Below are 27982 nucleotides of genomic sequence, written 5' to 3'. Positions count from 1 at the left end.
CCTCTAGGAATGCATGCTTCTGTGCTAACCGATTGCCACCTATTTTTGGTATTATCATAACTGGCCCAGACATTATGGTCTATTGGCCTGACAATGACATTTTGATGTATTGTCCCAAGAGTGAGGATAGGAAAGATAGCCCTTTCCTCTGCTGCACTAATGGTGAGGACATAGGCTTCAATGTGTTCTTGTTGAGGCTCATAAGTGAAATTTACTAATTGCCACCAGGCTTGGTGGTCCTTTTCAAATTGTGTAGTATGATTGTCCTTTAATATTGTTTCTCTTATCTCTTGAGGTAATATACCTGATGTTCCTTCTCTCATTATTCCTGCCGCTACTGATTGTACCCATTGTTGCGTCTGAGGGCATTGGATAGCTAGTGCAATTTCTTTGCTAAGTTCCCCTGTATAGTCAGCAAACTTTGCGAGATCCTCTGCAGTGTTGTTTGCTACCATGGTTAGCAATTTTACTACTAGCGATTGTGTTTCTGCTAATGTGATCATGGATGAACTGAGAGGCATTTTAAGCTTCCCCAAGTTCGAGGTGACAGTGCTCAATTTGTTTACTAACACCTCTTGATCTATCGTGTTTAATATACCAAATCCGGTGCCAATCCACCCACTTATATCTCTTTGTGCTCTTCTGTGATGAGACCTTGTTGCTAACCATGCATTCCATCCCTTAAGGCTTTGCTGTATAAATGGTTGGCAATCCTTCTGCAAATATGTAATATCGGTGTGGATGTTCATCTGTACCTTTTTCAGGGAATAAGTGGGGTCCAACAATAATTTTTGTTCATTAGATTTTCTTATCACCTGAGGCCCTATAAAGGTTAGGTTATGTACTGCTATACATTCCACCAGTGGAGTGGTTTCTTGGGGCAAGTCTAGACCTGGGTACAATGGGATCACGTCCTCTGGTAATGCCACCTTATATCCGACAGCACGCTTAGGGAAGCCAGAACCCAGTTCCAGAGTTTTCAACTCTCTTTCACAGGTGAAGGTCATCGAGTGATCCACTCTAAATGCCATCTCACACTGTGCTTTCCCTTCCTCAGGACCACTAGATGCTACAATCTTTCCTGCAGAAAAGAGAAGAGGGTGAAGGTCAAGGGTTATGTTTTGAGGATGTAGTTCCCCAAGCGGATCTTCTGTATAAGTTACTGAGTCTCGGGGTTGTGATCCGGGTGGATCTTCCCTGAAGTCACTCCACTGACATGAAATTGGGCCCTTTTGCTGAGTCCAGACGGTGGGCTTGCCCATTTTCACTGGACTAAAAGTAATTAGGTTATGTTCAGAGGCTGCCATCAAGGGATGAATTGTTAATACTAGCCGCCTTGTTTTTCCTTCTACTAGGTCAAGTTCTCGACACCCAATTTGGATTAGGTCTCCTTTGTATGCTACCAAGGCGGGCTGATTCCACGTTTTACTTGCGTATGGCTGATTGTTACGTAAGGCATAAACCTCAAAATAGGATCCCTTCGGTTCCGTTTCCATCTCCGGGTGGATACACTGGTGTGCATTAGACCATGGGTCTATTGGGGCAGAGTCTTGGGGAAGAACTATACTTATCGAGAGTCCAATGATCAGGGTTGTGAAGGTCTGAGGTGGAGTCAGGATCATGATGTCTGTTCCTCTTGTTTATTCTCCGGAGCCTTCTTGACCCGAGAGTAATGGATCCACGTGGGTCGCTCCTTGATCCGAACTGCGGTGAAGGTAGTCAGCAGCACTTGGAAAGGTCCCTCCCACTTCTCTTGTAGGGGTTTTCCTAAAAGATTCTTAACATACACCCAATCACCGGGATTAAACGGATGCAATTTGCAATCAGGTTGTTTAGGTTGGTGCTCTATCACCACAGCAGCATTCTTATCGAACTGTTTCCCCACCGTTATTACATAATCATAAATGTACTGGTTACCGATTTGGTCTATAGCGTCCCCATTTACAATTTGCATAGCATAAGGTCTACCATACAAAATTTCAAATGGACTTAACTTTTCTTTTGATCTTGGTTTGACTCTCAGCCTAAGCAGAGCAATAGGCAAAGCTTGATACCACTGCAAATTAGTCTCCTGGCATATTTTGGCAATTTGCTGTTTGATGAGATGATTCATCTTTTCCACTTGCCCACTGGCCTGTGGACGGTAAGGCGTGTGTAATTGCCATTTGATTTGTAATGCTTTGCTTATTGCTCTTACCACTTTTGCACAGAAATGTGTACCCCTATCCGAAGAAATGCTCTTCGGTACTCCAAACCGTGGAATAATTTCATTCAACAGTACTTTAGTTACTTCCCTTTCCTTATTTGTCCTACAAGGGAATGCTTCAGGCCACCCAGAAAATGTATCAGTTAATACCAACAAATACCGAAACCCCCCTTTTCTTGGGAGTTCAGAAAAATCAATTTGCCATACTTCACCTGGGAATTTACCTCGATTGATGGCTCCTTGGTGTACCTTGGTTCCCGTATTTGGGTTGTTTTTCAGACACCGCTCGCACTGGGATGTAACGTGCTTTACAGTAGTAAATAATTTCGGTCCTGCTATCCTGGCTTGCAAATATTGGTAAAGCGGATCTAGACCCCAATGGGCCTTTTCATGCTCCGTCTTTACAATCTGCCACATTAGGTTCCCTGGTATTATCAACTGTCCTGTCTCCAATTGTCCCCATCCACTGTCTAACAGTTTACCTTTATTCCTTTGAATCCATCTATGATCTGATTCCTGATAATTTGGTTGGAGGTTTACTTCCAGCTCTCCTGGTATTAGAGCTGTTATATTTACCTCTCCGGTCCTTGCAGCAGCTAATTTAGCTTCTGCATCTGCCTTTCTATTCCCAACTTCTGGAGTAGTGTTACCTTTTAGGTGTCCTTTACAATGCATTATGGCCACTTGTGCTGGGAGTTGGACTGCTTCTAGCAATCGTAGGATTTCCTCTGCATGTTTGACTGTTTTCCCTTGAGTAGTCAACAGTCCTCTTTCTTTCCAGATGGCTCCATGTGCGTGCACAACAGAAAAGGCATATTTAGAGTCCGTCCAAATATTTATTCGCATGTTCTCTGCCAATTCCAGAGCTCGGGTCAGAGCTATCAATTCTGCCTTCTGGGCTGAGGTCCCTGCAGGCAAAGGGTTTGACTCGATTACCTTTTCTGTGGTAGTTACTGCATAACCAGCCATTCTTACTCCTTGTTTTACGAAGCTGCTACCATCCGAGAACCAGTCATCTGCATCTTCGAATGGCTCTTCTTTGAGATCCGGGCGACTGGAGTAAACGGCTTCGATTGTTTCCAGGCAATCGTGCTCGATGGGTTCTGCTGAAGTCTTCCCTTCTAGGAATGAAGCTGGGTTCACAACGTTAGTTACCTGGATAGTAACATCATCTGACTCAGCCAAGATAGCTTGGTACTTTAGGAATCTGGAAGGTGACAGCCAGTGATTTCCTTTCTGCTCTAACACAGCAGACACAGTGTGAGCTACTAACACAGTCATTTTCTGGCCCAAAGTGAGCTTTCTGGCTTCTTCAATGTTGATTATCACTGCGGCTACTGCTCTTAGACAGCCAGGCCATCCTTTACTCACTTCATCCAACTGTTTGGAGAAGTAGGCCACAGCCCTTTTGTGTGGTCCTAACTGTTGTGCTAGGACTCCTAGGGCCATTCCCTGTCGCTCATGAGAAAACAGCCAGAATGGTTTTGTCACGTCTGGAAGACCCAAGGCTGGTGCTCTCATGAGTTCCTGTTTCAGTCTCTTATAGGCTCCCTTTGCCTCGGGAGTCCAAACTAGAACACCCTTACTTTCCTTTAGTAAGTCATAGAGTGGTTTGGCGAGTATCCCGTATTGATAGATCCATAGCCGACACCAACCGGTCATCCCCAGGAAGGCACGCAAATCTCTTACCGTCTCTGGTCTAGGCATTTGGCAGATGGCTTCTTTCCTGGCTGCTCCCAGGGATCGCTGTCCTCTGGAAACTTCATATCCCAGATACACCACCTCTTCTTGTACCAGCTGTGCTTTCTGTTGAGAAACTCGATATCCATTTAAACCCAGAAAGTTTAACAGGGAAATAGTCCATTCAATGCATTCTTCTTCTGTTTCTGTTGCTATTAGGAGGTCATCTACATATTGCAAAAGAGTACCATCTCCCAGCGGCCTTTCCCATTGTTCTAGTTCTTTGGCCAGTTGATTCCCAAAAATTGTAGGGCTGTTTTTGTACCCTTGTGGCAACACCGTCCAGGTGAGTTGGGTTTTTCTTCCCCTATCTACAGATTCCCATTCAAATGCAAAGATCTTTTGGCTCTCTGGAGCTAAAGGAAGGCAGAAGAATGCGTCTTTTAAATCTAACACTGTGAACCATGTCAAATTATCTTTTAATTTAGTTAAGAGTGTGTAAGGGTTAGCAACTACTGGATGTAGTGTCTTGGTTATTTCATTTACTGCCCTCAGGTCTTGGACCAATCTATAAGTTCCATTAGGTTTCTTTACTGGCAGGATTGGGGTGTTAAAATCCGATTCACATTCTATCAATAACCCCAATTCTAAAAACCTTGTGATTATGGGCTCAATTCCCTTTCTATCTTCTAACCTCAGTGGGTATTGTTTCCTACTTACCGGCCTTGCTCCAGGTATAAGTTCAATAATAATAGGTGTTGCTTGTTGTGATTTCCCAGGTATATCAGTAGCCCATACTAATGGATATGTTTCACTCAGGATACGCTCAATATTGTGACTTTCAGGCTTCGGTTCTATACAACTGATTGTTAGGCTTAGGGCTGTAATCAGTTGCTCTTCCCTTACTTGAAATTCCAATTTGTCTTTGTTGAATTTTATTACGGCTCCCAAGTTCTCCAGTAAGTCTCTTCCCAATAGAGGCTTTGGTGAATTTGGTAAATACAGAAACTGGTGAATCCCCATTTGTTTCCCAATTTTGTATTTGATAGGTCTCAAAAAATAAGCTTTTTCTGGTTGGCCTGTTGCTCCCACAACTTGTACAAATTCATCACTCTTAGGTACCAATTCTTGATTTAAAACCGAAAATGTTGCTCCTGTATCAATCAAAAAATCCAATTCCTTTTTACCTTCCCCTAGCTCCATTTTAACCAGTGGGTCTGCTAGGGTACGGCCCACCGGTCCCCCTCATTCACTGCCCTGATGTGCGATAGCAGTAGTGCCCATTGATCTTTCTCTTAGTTGAGGGCACTCACGTTTCCAGTGTCCCATTTGGAAGCAATAGGCACACTGGTTTGGCCCTATTCTAGTTGGGTGGGGTTGGAACCTCCCTCCCCCTCCCATTGGGTAGCCCCTTCCCCTACCCCTGGTATTAGGTCCCAAATGGTTTGTATTTTGAGCCGTTATTGCTGCAGCCACTATTCGACCAAGCCTCTTATCTTCCTTTTTCTTTTCCTCTATTTCTCTATTATTATACACTTTCCACGCCTCATTCAGCAACGCCTCCAGGTTTTTGTTTGCTGGATGCTCAAGCTTTTGTAATCTCTTCCTAATGTCCGGGTTACTTTGTCCCATCATTAATCCCAACAGGTGTTGTTTACCTTCTTCCGTTGCTGGGTCAAGGGGTGTGTATTGTCTCATGGCTGCCCGAAGTCTATCCAAAAACTCTGATGGGGTCTCATCTTTTCCCTGCCTGATGTCATATAGCATTGACCAATTGATAGCCTTAGGGATCGCATTTCGCAAGCCCATCGCTATCAGTTTTCTATACTGCACCAGCCTCCGATAATGCTCTTCATTGCCGGGGTCCCATTCTGGTTTACTGCTGGGGAAATTATCTTCCAGTCTCCCCGATAACACTTGAGCATGTCGTTTTCCGGTTTCCAATACGAGTTCCCTTTCTGTATCTGTCAACTCTGACAACATCACCTCTATATCTTCCCAATCAATATCCAAATTCTTTGCCATTAATTCAAACCTCTTTGCTACTCCCTCTGGATTCCTCCTGAAGTTCCTTGCCTCATCCCTCCAGTTATTCAGGTCACTCGTTGAGAACGGCACCTTTATTCTAGTCCTCTCCCCTACCATTGGCATAAGTTGTCGGAGAGGAGCTATCGTATGGTTCCCCTCCTCTCTTTGCTCTGCTTCCCTCCGTGCCACAGATCTGGTATAATACGAGTGACTAGTCCCCTCCCCGGGATCTTCTTCCAACCACCTCTCACTCTGCATCCGTCGCCTTTCCTCCCACATCTGCCGGTGCCTATCATTGTCATTCTTTTCACTATATTTCAACTTAGAGACGTCGCCCCCCAGTGAGTCACCTTTGTCTCCAGTCCTCGGTGTGCTGGTGTCCATTCTACAGGTACCTGATTTCCTTAAACTTCCATTCCCAGGTGTGCCACCATCCCCACATGGACTTAGTTCGGGCAGGCTGCGTGTCTCCCCTCGGCTTTCCTCCCCATGTGGGCTGCCCCCCTCCCTCTCAACTTCTAGTCTGGGTGGGCTGCGTGTCTCCCCTCGGCTTTCCTCCCCATGTGGGCTGCCCCCCTCCCTCTCAACTTCTAGTCTGGGTGGGCTGCGTGTCTCCCCTCGGCTTTCCTCCCCATGTGGGCTGCCCCCCTCCCTCTCAACTTCTAGTCTGGGTGGGCTGCCAACATCCCTGTAGCTCCCCGACCCCTGTGGACTATCCAGTCCCCGTGGGCTGCTTTCCCCCTTGTTAGTCCCCGATTTTAATGGGCCACCCCCCTCCCAACCGTTGTCAAGCTTCTGAGGGCTGTGCCCAAATTTAGATTTCCACCATCGTTCCAGTTCTTTTAATGGGCTAGGATCCCCTTGTTCCTCTTTTGGCCTGGCAAGAGGCCCTTCCCGTCCTGGGGCGAATGGATGGTATTCCCACAGGCTTATTTCGCTCTCCTTCCCACTGTCCCTTCTTGTTAACTTAAGACATTGTTGCCCAATGCTACATGCATCACAGCAACGTTCTTTAGGCTTTAAGCCTCTCTTATCTTTTTCGAGGGCTAGTACTAGGGGGTCCTGAGGTGCTACGTTTACCCCGCACTCTTTTTGCCACTCCGGTTTATTTCTTAAGGTAAAGAACATATCAGCATACATCACTTCGTCCCATTTATTAAGTCGACGAAGGAAAAGCATCAGTTGTAAGATAGTGTTATAATTAGTTGTTCCCTCCGGTGGCCATTTCTCATCGTCATCTAACTTATACAATGGCCACCACTGTGTGCAATATTTAAGGAGTGTCTTTTTACTTATGTTTCCCCCCGGAATCCCTCCCAAGTCCTTCCAGTGCTTTAGGATACATCCTAAGGGGGTTTTCATATTTACGTCCTTACTCTGTTGACCTCCCATTACTATTCCCTGTGGCTGTATTTACTGTTTAACCGGATCAATCCCTTTCCCACAAGTACTGTTTGCCAATTTATTGCAACACTCCACACACACAATTTCCAATCGCTTCGTCCGTTTCCGACCTGGCTTCTCGCGAAGAACAGGAACTGCGGAGCGGGACTCCCTCTCGCTTCGCAGCGATGCTGCGTCTCATTCACTCTCATCCATACCCACACACCTTTATCTACAAGATTACATAGAGTGACAAAATGTCTCCTGTAAGATTTGCAACAAACACATAGAACACCACAAGCTGACCGAAAATGTCTCCTGCAAGATTTACAACAGACACATAGAACACCACAAGCTGACCGAAAATGTCTCCTGCAAGATTTACAACAGACACATAGAACACCACAAACTGACCGAAAATGTCTCCTGTAAGATTTGCAACAGGCACATAGAACACCACAAACTGACCGACCTCTCTCCCGGTCTCAGAGAGCAACTAATTCACAGTAAATATAACATTAAACACAATATAACATTAAACACAATATTAAAACAGTTTCCCACACAATATGAAGAACCCAAAAATACCAAGATAAATGAAAAACAAATATTCCTTCCAGCAGGACTCTAACCTGCGTTTCTATTACCGGGACTCTAACCCAGCTGGGATATTTTTACCAGGGCGTCCCCCGGAATCCCTTCGAGCGGTCACGTCTGACCCTCGTTTCCCAATAAAGCGCTTTACCATAAAACCTATAAGCAAAGATAAATACCTCTTAATTTGGAGCAGGAGATGCAGAAAGTCCTTGTCCACCGATGCGCGTTGGCTGGGGGATGGGGGTCTCTTCTGACAGAATTCCGTCAGGGGCCCTGAAGAGGTCCCGGTCCCCCGAGTCAAGGCTCGGACGGACCCTTTTCTGTCCTGCCGCGGTCGCCAAAAATGATGCCGAATTTTGCCCCAAAAGGCGAAAATAAGCTGCCCAGAGACTGGATTTGAGGTCTATAGGCAGGAGGTATTTATTGGCAACGCGTTGGAGAAATCACTAAATGGATTTCCGAATTGTGTACAGCAAAAGCAGGTTTTTATACAATTTTGAAAAAGGATTACATCATTATTACATGCATATTCATAGGTAGGCAGGAGTACAGTCGGAGTCTTCCAGGAATTCTTGGTCTTCCTTCGTTAAATTTTAAGCTTTTCCTAATTTGGGCAGTTTCCTGTTATTCTTGGCATGTTTTTCCATGGCTTGGCAGAAGTTATTGTTGTAGTTGGCTTGATTCTATGGCTTGGCAGGTCACTTTAACTTATTGGCTTCCATTTCTGCTTTTTCTTCAAATATTCTAATTCCAATGTTTCCTCTTCAAATATTCTAATTCCAAAGTTTCTTCTGTGTGTGTGTTTTGGTTAACTTATCTAGATATATGATCAAAGTTAGGGCTCCCTAACAGTGTATTTTAGGTTATTTATTAACTTCTGCGATTCCCTTGATATACTTTTAAGTTTCTTTTAATTCTTTTATTTCTCAAAAACTTATTGTTCAATATAATGAATGGCTTCAGAACAAAACCTTAAAACCTTGTGTTATAAGCCCATCATTATCTCAACATACAGGTAAAAGTGTAGTATACACTTTTTTCTTTGGCATACAGTGTCAAAGAGGTCTTGCTGCCATTAAAGACCAATTTACTGCAGTATGTGGATAAACATATTGCAATCAAATATTTATCAGTGAAGAATTTACCTTTCTTTAGCTTAACCCTGATATGTCAAATGCCATGCTGGGAGAGAAAGGCAAAATAGAACCTATGCATATTTTAACTCACATAAAATACCTCTGCTTGTTTTTTCCCTCTGAAAAAGTGGATAGTCACAACTGGGCATAGCAGAAACATGAAATCTGTATAGACTAGTCTCTCTATTAACTTTCAAAAAACAATTGAAATAGAACAGTTAAACATAACTAAAGGAATTTTCAGACAGACAACTAAGCTTCAGTGAAAGCCATTGATGTTCAGGATTCTAAGGAGCTCAAAACATTTTTTTAAAGTGACCTTAATTTCTTTAAAATCACAGAGTAATTTTGGAAATTACAACCAAAAGAAATATTCTCATCTTCTCTTATGACTTCACACAAAGTGCAGCAGGATATTCTTTCTGATATATTACAAAATAAGAATAATTAGCAAAGCGAAGATGCAAGCCATAGCCATATCTGTTGAAGTGCATGTGAGGTATGAAACATCTACACAGTGTGGTGAGATACTTGTATTATCTGTTTAATTGTTTAACACAGCAATACAGTGCACCCATTAGACACAGAAATTGTGTGATAATAATCCAGTAGGGAGAGCTAGAGTGTAATACTTTTGCCAAGCACTTAATGCCAAGGATTCAGACTGCATAATCAATTAGAGAAGACATTGCTATTATGATATGCATTTCTGAAGCACCTCTCCAGAATGCCTAAGCTCTCTTATTTACATTTTGACTTGTGCTGGTTGCCTCAAGGAAAGAAACCAATCTTTCCTCCCTCCAATATGAGGGAGCTTTGCAGCTTTTCAGAGACACAAAACTCTGTCCTTCCACAGCCTGTTGTCCAACCTCTACTGAAATAATTTGCCACCACCCAAAGTCTATGACATTCTGAATTCAATACCGTATCCAGAACAATGAAAACAATAACTGTCAGCTAAGTCAGTGCCCCTTGGTATGTAGTCCCATTTTTCTAACATTGAACTTCACAATAAAAACTGAATTTGGTCCAACCACTGTGTATCCATTGCTTGGATATTGTTGTAAATCATTATGTTCCTCCAGGGGTTTATGTCAGGAGACTTGTACAGATCTGCAACCTCCAATAAATAGAGCGTTATCTGAAATTTGATTAAACCAAGATATATTGTATAAAAAATATTCCAGTTCATTACTTGTCCTTATTTGGATCAATTTTATGCCTCTCTGTGAATTTTATGCCTCTCTGTAGAGGTTACAACTCTGCATGAGATAGAGAGATAGATAGATAGATAGATAGATAGATAGATAGATAGATAGATAGATAGATAGACAGACCTGTACAATGGATAAGACTGCAGAGGCCAGGATTGTCCAGCCTAGGGCAGTGTTATTCCCCTTCCTGCTTTCTTCCTTGCCCATGTGATTGAACATCTGCAGTGTGTTAGCAGATCTTCCAAATCTTTTCAGCTCTTCTTGCACACTCATCTAAGACATAAGGCTCAGCCATAGCTAGAAGACCTGCTTCATGCAGAAAATTGTTTTCCCTGAGTTCTTGGAAATGGCAGTTGGAGCCAGTTGTGGTGTAGAGCAGAAATGCACGTGCAGAACTGAGTTACAGAGTGCTGAGAGGCAGGACACAGACACCACACAAAGGGAATGTCCTACAAATGTCTCGGCTCCAAGTGATTGCTGAGCAGCCTGCACTCGTAACAGCAGGGAAATTACTGAGTAGAGAGTGAAGTGATTAAAAGCTGTACTGGGTCTGGCACATTCCTGAGACACAGAGGGCAACTGAACAAATTTAATAATGCTGCACTCTACATTTGTCAACACATTTGTCAAAAATATCCACTCACAGAAGTTATTTCTGTCCAATATTAGTCAGTCCTAAGGCACACAGTTATTATCAGATTTTTTACACATAAAATCATTGTATAGACATTTGGCCAGTTATGAACATCATGTAGTAGTTGTTCAGAAGATAGAGTGATGTTTATCCAGAAATTGTGTTTATCTAGGGAGATATCTAGCAAGTAAAGAGAGAAAAAAGTGGTCTGCTAACATTTGTAAAAGATGGTCAGAGATCAAATCTTGCAAAGTTGAGTTGTGTTTGAAAAGTGTTGTAATGTGATGGAAGGAAAATATTAAAGGGTAATTTGAAAAGTGAGGATTATAATTAAACATGCCCTTCATGTGAAATATTTTGACAAAAAAACTACACTGTCCACAGATACCACCAGTCTTTCTGCCACATCATTGTCTGTCTAAAAAAATATAAACAAACCATCTTTTAACTTAAAAAAAAAAATAAATTGTGAAAGCCAAGTAAAACCAAAATTCTGAAACAGGATTTGCATTAAGGATGCATTTTTTCCAGGCAGAAGTAGATGCAATGTATGGTGATGTACAGAGGACGCTGAGCACCATTACTATTGATGCCAGGGTAGAAATGGTGTTCAAGTAACAAAGCACTTGCCAAATAGACACATGAAATTGGACTAGAAATTGGACTTTGACTAGAAAGTAACAAAACAGAACCAGCAGAACAGGCACTAAACCCCTTGTCCAAGAGAGATCAGAGAAAAGCACATCTGCCCCATTGCCAGGAGCTGATGCCAGAGTGATTTGGGGCTGGCTGACAGCTCCAGGGATGAAACACCCGCTGCGATCCATGACTCCAAGGGCTGCTGTTCCTTGGGGAGGGCTGAGCTCTCCTGTGCAGGGCAGGGAGATGGCCAGTGCAGCTGTGCTGCCATAACAAGGTTAACCCACAGCCAGGGGAAGTTGTCAGCCTAAATGGAGACATATTGTGAATGGAATTCCCCAGCCTCCCCCAGGGAGGGATACCAGGGAGCTGAGTCACTCCTGCCCAAGGAGGGCTTAGTGAGACAATTCCCTCCTTGGCTGAGCCAAGTGGAGGAGCTTGTGTCCATTTGGGCTGATAAAATTGCAACTAATGGGTTTATCCTTCTGCAGCAGCAGCAGTGCTGCTGAAATTTTAGAGGAGAGCAACAGATTATCACAAGAGGATTATGCTTGTTAATTGATATTTCTGGTACATTTGACTGGAAAATGAAGGCATCAGGATGTAGATGCTGAGCTGTCTCTGTCAAGAGATGGCTGAAACTGGGGCTTTTGCTATGGCACAGCTGCTCATGGGTGAGAAGTTTCTCAGCCTTATGTAAAACAAACTGCTTGGGGGTGAAGAACACCAAAACAGCCAAAGTTCCTTGGTACCCCAAGGACTGTGACTGTGAAGGGGTTTGGTAGCCCCCATCTGTCTCCTCCCCTTCCTCCACACCTCCAGTCCTGCTGGTAACACCCAAGTGCAAGTAAAGGTAATAAACATCCCTCTCTCTCTCTCTCTCTCTGATATTTGCCTTAGCACCTTTCATCCAAAATGAATAATATACCTTTGCTGATGTTTCTTTGGAAATTATGTAGCTTCAAGAGATCACATAGGAAATCAGACCAGCTTTAACTTGTAATGAAAACTGGTTAAAATTTATGCTGTTCTTCACTTTTATTATTTATTACAACCTTGCCAGAGTATATTGATTTTGTGCCAACCCCTGTTCTTGTCACAGTTTTTGTCACACAAATGAGGTTCCAGAAATGTAATGCCTGTATTTTATGAAATATAGTCCTATGCCATTTCAGGATGACCTTTTCAGTATTCTGCATTCTGATGGGTTGGCTGTTTGTGAGGCAGGGGCCTATTTCCATCTACACCTTTTCCCCTCCACACTTATGTTTTAAAAGTAATTTAAACAGAGGTGGCTATACCAATTTCTTTTGTTTGTACTGGCATGCAGAGTTGATAATCTCCTTTCTGAAAAATTGGTGAACTCTGGACAGCTGGCTTTTCACTGCACATGCTCCCCTGCAGTCTCTGTGTAGGAATGAAGTTTTAACTACAGCACTAATTTTACTATTAGGATATGTTAAACCAATGGGACTGGTTTGCTTTTGCTTCCAAGCTATGCTCAGCACAATAATGAGGCAACAGTTTACCCAAAGAAGTATCCCTCAGTGTAAGTGATTGACCAGGAAGGAGCACAGCCCCAAAAACAGAGACACAAACTTAGAGAGTCATCACAGCATCACCCATAGAACAGTGGAGCATACACAAGGTGCAGAGAAGAACCTAGATATTTAACCCTACAGTGGCAGGGTGAGTCCTTTTAGTATCTGCATCTGAAGGAAGAAGGGATATCATAAATAGCTGTTTATAGTCATTCTTTATTGACTTTTCTGACTGTAGCATAAGAAAAAGGCACAAAAAAACTTTCTTTAAAAAGTATACTTGGTTCTCAGCTCTTTTCCCTTTTTTTTTTTTCCAGCATGATAATAGCTCCTTGCAGGATTCATGAAGGCATCTGTTCCAGTTAATCACCCCTATCCCACAGATCACAGGAGCTGCTGACTCTTGATTTCTCCTATGACATCTTTAGCACGTGGAATTTTCCCCAGCATACAATAATTTACTTGTGCAGTCAACATTTCAGAACACACAACAAAAGGCTGTGAAATTGTCTATCCAGTGGGTAAGCTATTTAATCAGAATTCAGCAAGCTGAGAATTTTTGCTAGTCCCTATTATGGCCCTGATAGTCCTCTGCTGCCCTGGCAGCTCTTTCCATCCATCTATTCTGACCAGCAGTTCCCAGAAGCACGAGCTCAGAGGGAGCTGACAGCCAGCCAGACCTCAACACAGCAGTGCAAGTGTAGTGACAATGGCTCATCTGTGACAGATCATCCAGTTCCTGTGTGCTGTGGAGACAGTTTGGGAATGCACAGGAAATTCAGCCCATCCAGGTCACCTTTGGCTTGCTGCACAAGCTTTTGTCACCTGTGCAGTGTGTGCAGAAGTCCTGATGCATCCTGAGCACTTCAGATTCCCCATTGCATGTGCACTTTTTGTGGGCATTTCTTTCTGCCTGGACAATGGTAGACTATCAAGGATGTGCAGTGGAAAAGCAATCCTAACAGAGTTTTGCCAGCTGAAGTCTCTGCTGTGGGTACACAGGGTGGGCAAATTTGGCATAGTGGGGTATCCTTCAAAACATAGGGACCCCTGAAAGCTTAAAAAGAAACATTTTATCTGGGGGAAGGGGCAGGGGTGGGAATAAAGAAGTGGGGGTTTTTCCCATCATGTTCAGGAGGAAAGCTGAGCAGGGCTATAATATATTAATATCATATTATACTATATATAATAATATAACATATTCAAATATACTGTATATTATATTATATTATACTATATATTCTATTATATTGTACTATATATTCTATTATACTATATATTATATTATATTTAATGTAATATGATATTATTATATTATATAATAATGTAATATATTATATTATTAAATATATTGGTATATATTATACTAATATTATATACTATATTATGTAATATTAGTATAATATATAATAATATTATATATAATATATAATATCATATATAATAATATTATATTATAGTATAATATAATAATATATATAATATATATTCACCAGGGTGAATAATAGTAATACAATTGCTAATAGAGAGCAACTGTGGAGCTGCATCACCCACCAGCAGTTACAAATCTTCACTGCTCAGGTGGGTGCCCTTTGTGCAGCACCACCCATGCCACCACTGCCTTGTTCTGAACATCAGAACCCTGCTGCTTCTCCTGGGGAGTCTCTGCCTCTCATTAAGGCAGGCAGAGACCCCCACAGAAATATTCCAGGCACTGCAGAGCAGGCCAGCTTGAGCTGATCTGCACTGCCCTGCTGGAGCTAGAAGCTTCTCCTGGTTGTGAGTTCATCTCATGGCACCTTTTACAGGACAGGGTGTTGCAGATCAGCCAATGCATAGTTTTCACCAAAAAAAAAAAGGCATTGGATTACTTATTTTGGGTATAAAACAGCAGACAGAGCAGTCGAACCAATGAGGCATTCACACCTCCTGTATTCTCATGCTGAAGTTATTAAAGAGCCTAAACTGCAGTGCAGTCAGGGAAAGGCCTTCCTAACCTGCCTGCACAGCTACTTCAAATAAGTAATTAAGTCAGAAAAAAAGCACTCTTCTCCAGCAAACAAGCAAACTTTTAAATAATATGTACTTTAGTCCCTGAATATGTAGTTAGACCTCTGAGCAGTCATTTATCTTCACACATTTCAAAGCCATTACTGCAAAAAATTCAAGGAAACATAAGCAAAAAAATGAAAATGTAAATACATGTGAGGCAAAATCTTTCCTGCAGAGAGCAAGAACACAGAAAAGCTTATAGATCAAACAGTTTAGGGAAATATATTACCATTTTGGATTTGTAAGGGTTTTCTTAGGAGGATTAAACACCTCCTTTAGGAAAAAGTTCATCTTAAAAGCTGTCACTTCTCATCCACATTGCCCTGGAGGTTTAGTAGAGGTCCAGACAGCATTGCAAGTCAGAATTTTATTTAGCATTTCCAAGTCAGTCTCAAAAAATTCAGGCAAGCCTAAATGAATGTTTGGGAAAGACAAGTTTTGTTGAAAAATATTCTCGAGCTGTATAGACAACGACAGCCAACCAGCAGGAGCAGGGTGTGGGATGTGGAAATGCTGTAAAAAAATGCAAGCAAAACACTTTGTGAGCAACAAGGCACAGCTATGCTGCCATCACCAACAGGGGTACTACCTAGAGGAAGCATTTTCAAAATGTTGTAGCTCTGTTAAAACATTTCAGTGATGTAAACACATCAATGCTGATCTATCCCAGCTGAGCACCTGGCTCTTGAGCCCTCTTCAGATCTGCCCTTGTAGGCAAAATAACAGCCAGGCAGAGCTGGACATCACACCAGGCACAGACAGAAATGACAGTCAGTAAAGTGCACAAGATGCTGCAACTACAAGAGCCAGCGGATTACTTACTCTTTCACAGTGAGGACAATGAGAAACCTGGAAAGGCAGGGTCTGAGCTCAGCTGCAGCCCCCAGGGCTCCCAAGGCCACCAGCCAATACACAGAAGTGCTGCTGCCCACATCAGCTTGGGAAATAGGAGCTGTGGCACAGTCCAGAGGGTGAGAAGAGCCAGGCCAGGCAGAGCTCACCAAAGCTGGGAGGTGGGTGTGTGAAACAAAGGGTGCCACAGAGCCAAGATTTCCAAACCCTGGCATGCAGTGAGTTGGCTGATGGCACCCGGTCTGAGTTGTTGTCTCATGCCAAACTGCATTTAAAAGAGCTAAAAGACATTAAACAGCTCCTAGTATGAAGCTGCCTTGAAACAATGGCTGGAGCTGTCCCAGAGATGCTGTGTGAATATGGGAATTGCTCCATGTGATCCTGATGCATCCACAGAACAATTTCCCTACTAAACTGTTTCGAGCCAGCTGTGTGAAAAGCAAAGCAGGCAATGCTCAAGCCAGTGAAACTGCTCTGGGAAAGTGCAGTGTGCACTGCCCTCTCACCCAGGGCTGCGCTTCTCCTCCTATTGAGGACAGCTCCTGGATGGAAAGGGGCAGACCAAAAGTGTGTCCCCAGGGCTAGACCATTCATTTTTTTCTGTTTGCATGTAAGCTAAAATAATCTAAGATGGGATTCTTCCCTCTGGAGGCTGTTTTTTTTTTGTTTGTTTGTTTCTGGGAATCATGGATGTTAAAATCTAACCTGAGCTCCCCATATTTAAAATGGCTAAATAAGTGACATCCTTGCTGGGGGAAAGGGCAGTGAAATGGAGGCATTGAAGGTGGAACCAAAAGCTTTATCAGTGGGGTTTCTGTAGGCAGCAGAGATCAAAAGAAAGACCTGCATGGTCTAAACACACCTATATGTTTTAAGAGAGAGAAAAAAAAAATCTACTCTTTTATTCTCCCTGTCTAGACATTTAATATAACAGAGAAGCAAAATGTGACCATTTACCTGAACACCTCCTCATAAAAACAGTTTTCCTCCCTCACTTCTTCCAGCTGAGCATTATCAGAGTGCTTTCCTTCTATTTATGGCTTAAAATGTTGATTTTATTCTGTATTCAGAAAAAAAGATGCAAACAAGAAATTCTAGTCAATACCTAAATACTTCTGTCACAAAGGAGTCTTGTCAGAATTTCATATAAGCAAAATATGAAAAATTTGAACCAGTGGCAGATCTAAAATAATAATAAATACTATTTAACATATAGAATAAATATTCCTCTTTTTTTCTTTTTCCACACACTGGCAAGATTGTCCCTTTACTTGGCATCCCATTGGCCCAAATTCCAGACAGGGTATGTGAAGACAACATAGCTACTCACACCATAAAAATGTCTTTTTAGATGTGGATAAAAACATTATTTTCCTGAATTCTTGCAGGAATTTCCAGCTAAGACAACAGAAATTCACTCAAGAGGGTGCCTCAAGTTCCCCAGTCGCCCTCTGTGTTTATGGCCACACCTGCAGTCAGAAGTGACATAATAACCTCTTTATTTTGGTACTGAAGGTGATGATGACAACTTCTACTGTTCAACCCCTCATGGGCAAGAGAGACATACAGCAGATGACAAGAGAGATGCTGGGTTTTAGAAATTTTAAGGTATTCGTATCTCCCCAAGTTGTGGTTTGGGCCTTAAAACCTGAAAACATTGAGTTCTAGTCTTGGGAAGATGAAACTTCACAATTTTAAAGCTTTTTCAGAACAACATGGGAGAGGTGGTAAAGTAGCTTTAAAAAAAATGAGAAAGAAAAAGAAGGAAAAAGAAGGAAAAAAATGTTTTGCATGTTTCAGACATAACCTGACCCCAGGGGCTGACACTTTAAGAGGAAATGAGTGCCACAGGACAACTCACAGTGAAGCATGTAAGAACTTAGAGACCATAAATCCAATCCAGAAAGAGGAATAACTACTGATTATGGAACTGGAACATTGAGGGAAATCTGTACGAAAACAAAGAAATAAAGCTAAATGGCTCTTGTTTCTCCCAATCCTTTTGTTCTCCCAAGCAAAATTATTTCCAGAAGAAAACGACTAACCATGATGTAGTTCCCTCTGTTTTGAAAGTGATTATCCTGTAGGGATCAGTATCTTACTCTTCCTTATATTTGTAAAACTTTTTCCTTCTTCATGTGGATTTCAAATGAAGCACATTAGAATTGCTAATAACATTCCTTACTTAGCTGAGGAATATGTCAGGTCAATTCAGCAACAGAAAAAGTCCAAGAACAGCAGAGCTGGAACAAAAATAGATGTAATTATTCTGTTTTCAGTAAAAAGAATATTTGCAAGATCCTGCAAAGAAATGAATATTCAAAACAAACACATTGTCAGGGGAAAAAAACAAAACCCAAAAATGAACCAAAGAAACCAACAAAAACCAAACCACCCTTATTAAGTAAAGAAAGTAAATACAGACACCTTAATCACTGTAAAACAACAAATTTCATTTCTGATATCAAGGAACAAGGTGAAGCAATGGAAATATCAGCCTTTGACAGCTGAAAGGGAAATGTGATGACTAGTGACTCCAATGAGTGACATGAACTGTGTTTCATGGCACCTTATGCCACCAAATCCAGCTGAGAATATCAGTAAAGCAGTCTGATGGCTGTTCAGTGGGAGGTGTGAAATGACTTCAGGGGTTTCTGTCTGGAAATTGCACCCATGAATTCACCTTAACAAAAAATGAGTTCTAAATAATTTGGTTTAGAGTAAATATTTTTTGCTCAATATGGGAAATTAATTGATGGCATATAATTTGGTCTACCATATACAGGTGGACAATTAACACACTTTCATCGCCAGTGTGTGAAATTCTCCATTATTTTGCATTTCCTCTGCACAGGAACCTGCCATCTCTCCAATGTTAAGCATCCTACTGCATCTATCCTGGAATTTACACAGACAGGAGAGCCACAATCTCATTTACCAGCTCTCTTTCACTTATTGGCAACAGGCACGACACTCATCACAAAGGTAGATGCATTTGTTTTTATTCAGGAGGGCAATACTCTATCCTTATACATGGCCCTGGAGCTATAAACTTCAGAGAGGTACCAGGTCACATTCTGTGGGTCTGAGTATATCTATAACATTCCTTGGCTGGAGCAAATCTGGCTCATTTTGGTCTGTCAACTAGGGTGAATTTGAGTAAAGGTGTAAAATATGACAGCTGGAAAAAAAAAAAAAAAAAAGGTTTTACCCACCTAAAGATCTTAGTCTTACAGGAGAATTTAAAAACCCTCTACATCATACACATAGTTTTTACTCCTATTCTAGCAAAGAAGGAACTAATGACAATTTCACAGTACTTTTCATTTTATAAGCTGTACAAAGCCCCAGAGTGCTGTAGTTCCTTCCACAAAGAAGAAAGTAAATTCTCAGGTAACTATGCCAGCACTTGGTGTGCCATCAGATGCACAGATGATTCCTCACACATTATGCCAAAGCTTCAGCACAGAGGTGTGATCGACTCGTGGCCCACCAGGGCCCAGTTCCTCAGCCTCATCCTCCAGAAAAACAGACCCTAAGGCACAGGAAAAGTGATTTTTGATCAAGTCTTTGCTAGATGGATCTAAGGTTAGGTCACCTCTGATAGAGAGAAGCTCCTTGTACTGTCTCTCCCAAAAAGGTTAGCTGAAAGCTGATGGGCTCAGAATTCAGTTCTCTGAGCATATATTGAAACAGATATTCTAACTGAGTTTACCAGAGGCAGAGCAAATTCATTTTACTTTGAGACTCTAAAAAGGATATTTAATTGTTCTCTGAATCCATGGTGGTGTTAAGACTCATTGGTAATTATCAACAAGATCATAAGAGCATCTTTGGTTGTTTCATTAATTATACCAACAAAAGCTTGCTCCAATTTATTTTCACACATTATTCCTTTGTTCTGTTATTTCAGACATGCACTGACCATCACGACACAATCTGAAGAGTAGCTGGGATATCAAACTTAGTGTGGACTTGCTAGAAGAAAAAAATCCTCACCTTAATACCCAAATCTTACAATTTTCTTTGTAGCTCTGTCCCTCTGACCCTTATTAAGAATTTATTTGGTATAAACTTGAGGCTTAGTTCAAATTGAAAAAATCCCTTTAAGGCATTGAAAAATTTTGAAGGGTAAGAAGGATACTTTTCACTTCTTCTGTCAGGGAGATGACAAGGTGGAGAGAGGGGTGAGAAGCCAGAAGTTTAGAGTGAAAGGCCAGAGATTTGTAAGGCTCCAGAAGGATGAGACACTTGGGAATACTCAGGAATAGGAGTGAAAATTAGGCAAATCATCTTCTTTGTTTTTAGTGATCCAAGTTAGACAGGATACACTGCTGAGATTTTGGGCTCTGGTTTAGTTTATGAGTTAAATTTAAGTCTTAAAATTAAGTGCCAAGATATGACCTAGATTGAGGGCAAAGTTTCAGGTTTTATTAATTTGTAGTCTTTAAAATTAAAACCAGGAGCCTCTCTTGGACTTTATTTTATATGAATGGGAAGAAGATCTTGCCTGTAACAGTAAATTGGACTCAACACCTACACAGCATTATTTTATGGTTTACTGGACATTTATCTCAGTAAAGTCTGTGTCTGCATTACATTAAAGTTGAAAGGAAAGACACAAATGAAACTCAAAATCAAAGCCAAGCAACAGTCGAGTCAGCTATGGAGCTGCTAACTGCATTTGTATTGATTAAATTTACATTCTGGAAATAATGAAACTACTGCTGCATTTACCTTATCATGATCCTAAGCAAGGCAGAATTATTATGCAAAAGGAAAGAGTAATAAAAAAAAAAGCAGGCTCAGGGAGAGAAGATAAACAAAACAAAACAAAACACACAAAAAAACCCTCTTGCTCTTTTCCTCTCTCCCTCCCCAAAGCTACATAATTTACTCCCAGTCCATAAGGTCCTTAGTTCCAGTGATTGGGATGATGGATGGCTCTACTTCAGCTGCAGCAAGAGAAGATCCAGCAATGCATCACTCTGCAGGAAAAAACAATGGAGTGAACAAAGCAGCAGGACAATGTGGTGGGCAGGAAAGCCAGGGGAATTCTCTGCTGGTGGGAAAAAACCTGACAGCCCTGCACTGGAGAGTGTGAAACACAGCCTGGGGGGTTTGCACTCCTTGTGGCCATGCTTGTTGAAACCTGATTGAGAGGGGTGACCAACAACTGCAGGAGGGGAAGGTCTTTTCTGCTCGAGTTCTGGTGTTTTTTACAGGAGTAAAAGCTATAGCAGTTGTGCGATAGCCTAATTTAGGCCAACATTTGTAATTTAAAATATTTGGAAGTGAGTTGGGTGAGTTCATAGCTGATCTCTGTGCAAGTTAGGTGACTCTTAAATTTACCTGTGATATTCTAGAGAAACTGATTAAAACATTTATGTTTTAATGTGTGTCAGCGTTCACACTCAAATCCAATAAATCAACAACTGCTGTGCTAAAGCTATCATAGTTCCTAACATAAAACTCAGCAACTGATGTAGCAAAAAAAAGGAATGCTACTATTAAATATTACATTTTTTTGGCAAGAAGCAAAAGCACAAGTGAAGGCCTGAGGAAATTCTGAAGGCTTAGGTGAAATGCTTAAAACAACAAGACACATCCAAAATATATTCATTATTTATGTATGTTTTCAGCACATAATGCAGTAATAGTGAATTAATTATAGCTTGTAATTTAGATGATTCAGACAGAATATAAGAAGATAGATATAACCATAAACAAATAAATTTACATAATACACAACACAAAAATTCAAGGGCACTTTCTAATGCCTGGTGGGGGTAGAAAGTACTGAAGCTCATTGTTTGAATTAAATGCTGCAATAGGACATTTTTACACTTTTTAAGGAAATCAAGTTTGTCATCCAGAGAAACTCATATGGAACTCTAATGATATTTCATTGTTAAGCATGTTAATACTGCTCACTGCTCAAGCTTTCTCTTATTTTCCATGGTAAAACCTATTGAGCAGCATGTAATTTTGCTGAACTTTAAACAATGAAATTGAGTTTTTTCCATTCTAGTTGAATTATCACAGAACACACCTCTACCATTTCTATAGCAAGATGGATAATATTTCACTCACCTGAAAAATTTGGTGAACACTCTTTGAACAGCAATGATATCTGCCGTTTTCTGACAGCTGGAATGGGATCTACAGATCACTGGATCTCTCTTTTTACTGGATTTCTTTTTTTGCTTTTCTTCTGCAATTCAACAGCAATTTACACAAATGAATAACTTGTAAATGCAAGTGTTACTTCAGTTAACTAAAACACCTTGAAAGTTTACCCTTGCAGAGCAGAAACAAAGCTCTCAGAGAGCAACTCCTGTTCTGGGAATGCATCAACAACTCCTCTGTAAACCCCTTGCAAGGGAGACAGGGAATTTCATGTTCAGGATGGAGAGGAATGCCCTGTCCAGGATGTGCATTCCATGCCTGCACATGCCTCCCACTCCCTGTGTGCTCTAGGCAAGCAGCTGACCAGGATCAGCTGAACATTTCTTCTTGGAGATGGAACTGCCTGAGAAAAATGTTTGAGCCCTACAGTTGCAACTGAATCAATTTTTTTATTGCTTTAACATCCAAAATAGCATTAAGTACTTTCAAAAGCCAGTCATAAATGTGAAGTTGACCCCAAAGTGAGTGCACGCTTTAAACTTTTATCTCTGTGAGGCAGTTCCCAACATCCCTCAGTGACTGCACAAGATACATTCATTAATGTCTCTAAAACACTAAAACATTAGATTGGTGATAGGAGAGAAAAGCCCATCAGGAATTAATAATTTTTGCTTTGGAGCAGAGTTTTAATGGACTGCAGTTAAGTAAAGCCTATGACCTTGTATTGACCATGGAAGATGAAACAAAATATTGAATCAGTAAGGGAGTGCAGTTAATTTTGTACACTGAATAATAATTACATGGACATGTAGATTATGTCACTGGACATAATCTACATGTTGATGTAATTACAGATTGGTATATTACAAGATACATGGCTGAGAGACCAAGTCACAATCTTGGCTTTTTTGTTTCCTGCCTTCTGAATAGTGGATCTGACAAGGTTTTCATGCTTTTGCATGAATTCAAGATAAATGTTCATATTCAACATGAATATTCAGAATTCCAGAGAAATTAAATTCTGCAAAATTGAAATTTGTCTTACAGTTGGAGCCTACTCATCTTGTATTTTTTTAAACCCCCAAATCAGAATATTTGCTTTTGTTGAATTGATCTGAAATAGTGCTTTTAAAACCTGATCATTAAGCCTCTTATTACCCTTCTCTTCTGGTGAATTATCACATTTTGAAAAAGTCACAACCCCTTCTGGTAAGTATGCAAATAGATGTTAGAACATTATTACTAAGGTTGTAAAATAAGCAATCATAACAAAAAAATTTGAAGGGTTTGTCTTCAGCTGATGCCTCATCCCCTCCCCCTATCATCTATTTGCCACAGTCAAATCAGGATAATTGAGAATAAATTCTCTGCAGTGGATTGGGCTCCCTGTAAAATTACATCTCTTCAGGCAAAGACTGTCCATGTTCTGACTGCCATGTGCAAAGCTGGTGATGCCATTCCAAAGTTTACACTCTAGTGCAAGGCAAGGCACTGGGAAGGGGCAGAAAGAATGACTGTCAGACTTTCTTTCCCATAGGAAAAGAAAGGTGAATGGAAGCCAGCTATAACTCTACGGTTTAAAAACAAGATAAATGAAAGAACATGCATGAGATAATAAAATATTATATAAACTAAAACAACTGTAATACAATAATTAAATATAATCAAACAACCACCCCAAAATCAAGAACGGCTTGGAGAAAGTAAAGAAGAAAACATTCATATTTGTAATATAAGGCTGAGAGGGAAGTCAGTGAAAGAAAGTACTACTCATGCTATAATTAGATGATGTTACTCATGCCAGTAGCATTTTTAAAATCTGTTTAGAATATGAATGAGTAAAGAAGAAATGAGATAAAATGAAGCAAATCTCCATGAATTTCTATGAAACACAGTTACGTAACTGAACTTCTGGTTCATCAAATTACAAACTACAGTTTACTTGCAAATGAATGGCAAATTGCAGAATTTGGAGACTATAATTGAGAAAAAATTACCTCATGTTTTCCATTTCTTATGATCTCAAATATCTCATAATTTGACCCTGTCAGAGGCCAGATACTGGGTTGGAAGCACCTTTAGTCTGCTCCTAACTGCTGTATTTACTATGTCATAATCCTGGAAAAGGCTTTAATTTTAATATGCTATCAGCTGAGCTGGCTCCTGAATGAGACAAAGAATGCATTCACTTGAATGCTATAACAACATTTTCCCTAACTGAGGAAAAATATCTGCTATGTTCATCAACACCTTGGGTTGTTTTTATGGGTTGCATGACTGTTGGTATTTTTTTTCATCTCAATATGCAGTATTTCTGTTTCATACATGAAAAGCCATAGATTTTTCTTCATAGCCAAAAAAATCTCACTTGTGATATGAAAGGTCTAGCAGCCACAGGGTTGACTGAAACTTTTTGAATATGAGTCGTGCCTACTTTACTATGCGATTGAAGGAGGTCAGCTTGGCTCCAACCTGCCTTTCTATTACTTCCCAACTGGTTTATGGGTTTTCACAAAACAGTTTTGACCACGTGTTGTGGAACCAAGTGTGATCAGAGATGTCTCAGAGTCACAAGTCCAGACTCCTGCTCTCTCCTTGCTGTCAGGAACCTGCTGTGTCTGATGGCTGTGTGCAGACACCGAGCTGGCAAAGCCCTCGGGAAGAAATCCCTCAGGCTCTCTCTGTCTTAGACTTTTATTTTAATTCCACCAAAGAGTTAATTGCAATTTTAATTCCACCAAAGAGTTAATTGCAATTTTAATTCCAACAGCTCCTCTGCCAGAGAGCTCTGACACTGGGCAGAACTCTGCACACTCTCAAATCCCACATTAGGATTTTGGGCACACAGAAATCCCACATCAGGTGGTGGCACCTGACACAGCTCCAGAAGAGCAGGGAAGGAGAGAGCAAATCAGAATCATTAGCAGGATTCTGAACCCAGCAGAAACTAAAGCCTCACACACTCCAACTGTTCTCTGCTGTCACTGTGGTTATTAACTTCATGATAACAATAAGTTTGTAAGCAAATTTGTAACCCAGCTGGGGAAAAGATTGGAATAGACTACATTTTTTTTTCTTTCTCATTAAACACTTCAAATACAACTGAGAGGAATTTTAATATTTAAAAAGAGAGATTCAAAAGCTATTTACTTCTGGACAGCTTATCCTAAAACCACCTCAGCTTGTTTTTGCTCCCATGCATCTCTAATAAGCAAATATATGCTCACAGTTAACTCTGTAAATCTTTGCTATTTAGTGAATATGGAAATAATTTAAGCCTCTAAAGTGTTTCTGCTTAAAGCTTCTCTACTCCACCCTGGCCTTGTCCTTCTTCTCCTTGCAATATTGTTAAGATAAGCAGAAGTCCTTTTTTGATATTCATCATAAAAATACAGGATTTCTCCTTTTCCAGAAGACATGCCACAACTAATTTGGCCGAAAACCATCACCATGTGTCAGGCTATTCAACTCAAGAGAAGCCTACTGTGGCTGCAGGTCATGTTGTTGTTTTACTATGTGTGGCTTTTGTTTCAGCTGCACCACAGAAATTCTCCTTTTTTCCAGCATAAGGAGCCAGCTTTGTGAGCTGAGACAGGACAAGAAAGCAGGAAGTAGCAGTTCAAGAAAGGATCTGTCCCCTGGTCTGTGGAAGGATACTGGATGAAGGCACCAGTGAGACTAAAAGGTGGATTTAAGCAAGAAAGAAGAGTTCAGGGGGTAGGGGCTTCCTGGAATTAACAAAACCCCTCAGAATATCTTGAGGCAACATATCCAGTGAAGTGTTAAAAAGATATAAACATGTAACAATAGCAAAACTATTAATATAAGTATATTGCTAATTTTTAACTGAAAAGCTTTGTTTCACTACAGAAAATATTTTATTTATTAAGGATAAAAGTATTTCCAGTAAAGCCTCATTGAGCTTACTAAGCATATCTTTTGTTTATTTTGCTTCTTTCAACACAACAAGTGAGGAAAAAGAAGAAACATTCCCACTACCTTTACTAAGGCTGAGATTATATTCAGAATAGTTCCTTAATTATCCTTACTTGGTATAGTCACTATTTAAAAATCCCACTCAATAGTTAAAGAAGAAATCTCTTTACACTTACTAATTAAACACTAAGAGCAGGTAAAGCTTACTGGAAAAGTACAACACCATTTTCAACTGTATTTCCTCTTTGAATATCATGCATATTTTCTCCAACATTTGGCTAGGCAGGTGGCCAGCAGGCACTGTCAAGATAATTTATGTCTCTTGTTTATTTGAATAATTAAAGTAACAACAGCACTGGAACCCTGCAATTTTTGCACAACCCCAGCTTGCACAACAATTTCCCATTCCTTCTACTCTTGTCCTCTTCTCCCACAAAAGAAATCCTGCGCATGAGAAGGAGGCTCCAAGTGAATCAGTAAGATCCAAGAAAGTAGATCTTTGTGAAAGGAACAAATTTCTATGCAGTTTACTAAGAAGAGAAGCAAACTCCAGTAGCAATTTTCAAGTCAGCTCCACGTACCAAACCTCTGACACCCACCTTGGCCTCCTCCTTCTCCAGGGATCTCCAAGGACATCCAGCTTCACCCAGCCCTGCTGCTCGTGAGCTGCAGGCACCATTTGGTGACTGACTGTGACTGCCTGCTTGTTTATTTGAATAATTAAAGTAACAACAGCACTGGAACCCTGCAATTTTTGCACAACCCCAGCTTGCACAACAATTTCACATTCCTTCTACTCTTGTCCTCTTCTCCCACAAAAGAAATCCTGCGCATGAGAAGGAGGCTTCTAATGAATCAGTCAGATCCAAGAAAGCAGATCTTTGTGAAGGGAGCAAATTTCTATGCAGTTTACAAGAGAAGAAAACTCCAGTAGCAACTTGCAAGTCAGCCTCCTGCCCCATTATCAAACCTATCACACCCACCTTGGTCTCCTCTTTTTCCAGGGTGCTCCAAGGACATCCAGCTTCACCCAGCCCTGCTGGTCGTGAGCTGCAGGCACCATTTGGTGACTGACTGTGACTGCCTGCTTGGTGTGTGTGAGCAGCTCCAGTTCTCCTGTTTCTGAAGGACAGAGGAGTTAAGGCAAAACCTGTAACCTCCAATTTTTACCAAGAAATGGAAACCAGTATCAGGGGGCTCTGAATCTCACCTCAACTCTCAGCCCATCACAGCTTCTCTGTGGCTGCACTTCTCATGTGGAAGTGAAGGAGCAACTGATAGAGATCTGAATTTATTCCCGTGAACAGCTAAATCTGGAATATTCCACCAATTTTGGTCAAAAACCTTGGTCAGGCTAAGAAGCCTAACATCACTGACCACAGGACAGCCAGAGTAACTCACAAGACCCCACCCTTGACAGGTCTCTACACATTTTCTTTGTTGTTACCTTTCTTTTGTAAAGAAGCCACATTTTCCCCAGTTTCATGAGATTTTTCTGGGATGTATGTGGATGTCTCCCTGTGCTGCAGCAACGTGGCTGGCCTTACAGTGCAACACAGCTGCATTTGATAGGTGTTTTTATAGCTCTCCTACACCTTTTCAAAACTGTCAGGTGGTTGTAAAAGATGAGAAGAAAAAGTGATCTCACTGAAAGCCTTTCTTTTTTAATGTCTGTAAAATAATTAGGAGCCCCAAGTCCTATACTCACAAGCCAGGGGCAAAGTCTGAAGAAACATAAATTATATAAATTGCTTTGCAGATGTGCACATTAGCTAAAAGAAGACTGTTTTTTCCCTGCTAGGCAGAATTATTTTGCACCACTATGGGGGAACCAAACCTTTTCCACACTAATCCTTAATACTGGTGGGTGGCATATAATCCTGGTACTATTGTTTATGTTCTCTGATAAGCAGTGTCCAGGACTCTGAGCTTTAGAGTAGCATGTTCCTTTAGTT

The 27982-nt window shown here is 41.0% G+C and overlaps 1 protein-coding gene across 1 annotated transcript; it reads right to left on the bottom strand.

The window, feature by feature from the left end:
* Positions 1–1618: 1618 nt before the first annotated feature.
* LOC118685487 (uncharacterized) lies at positions 1619–5089 on the bottom strand. The gene has a single exon (XM_036381041.1). The coding sequence runs from the start codon at positions 5087–5089 to the stop codon at positions 1619–1621; it is 3471 nt and encodes a 1156-aa protein (XP_036236934.1).
* Positions 5090–27982: the final 22893 nt, after the last annotated feature.

The sequence above is a fragment of the Molothrus ater genome, chromosome 2, assembly GCF_012460135.2.
Source record: "Molothrus ater isolate BHLD 08-10-18 breed brown headed cowbird chromosome 2, BPBGC_Mater_1.1, whole genome shotgun sequence".
NCBI classification, from domain to species: domain Eukaryota; kingdom Metazoa; phylum Chordata; class Aves; order Passeriformes; family Icteridae; genus Molothrus; species Molothrus ater.
The sequence above is the reverse complement of the archived record's forward strand: the minus strand, read 5'-3'. Positions and strand labels throughout refer to the sequence as shown.

Coding starts and splice junctions, on each gene's coding strand:
- LOC118685487 (XM_036381041.1), bottom strand. CDS start 5,089: ATGGAGCTAGGGGAAGGTAAAAAGGAATTGGATTTTTTGATTGATACA.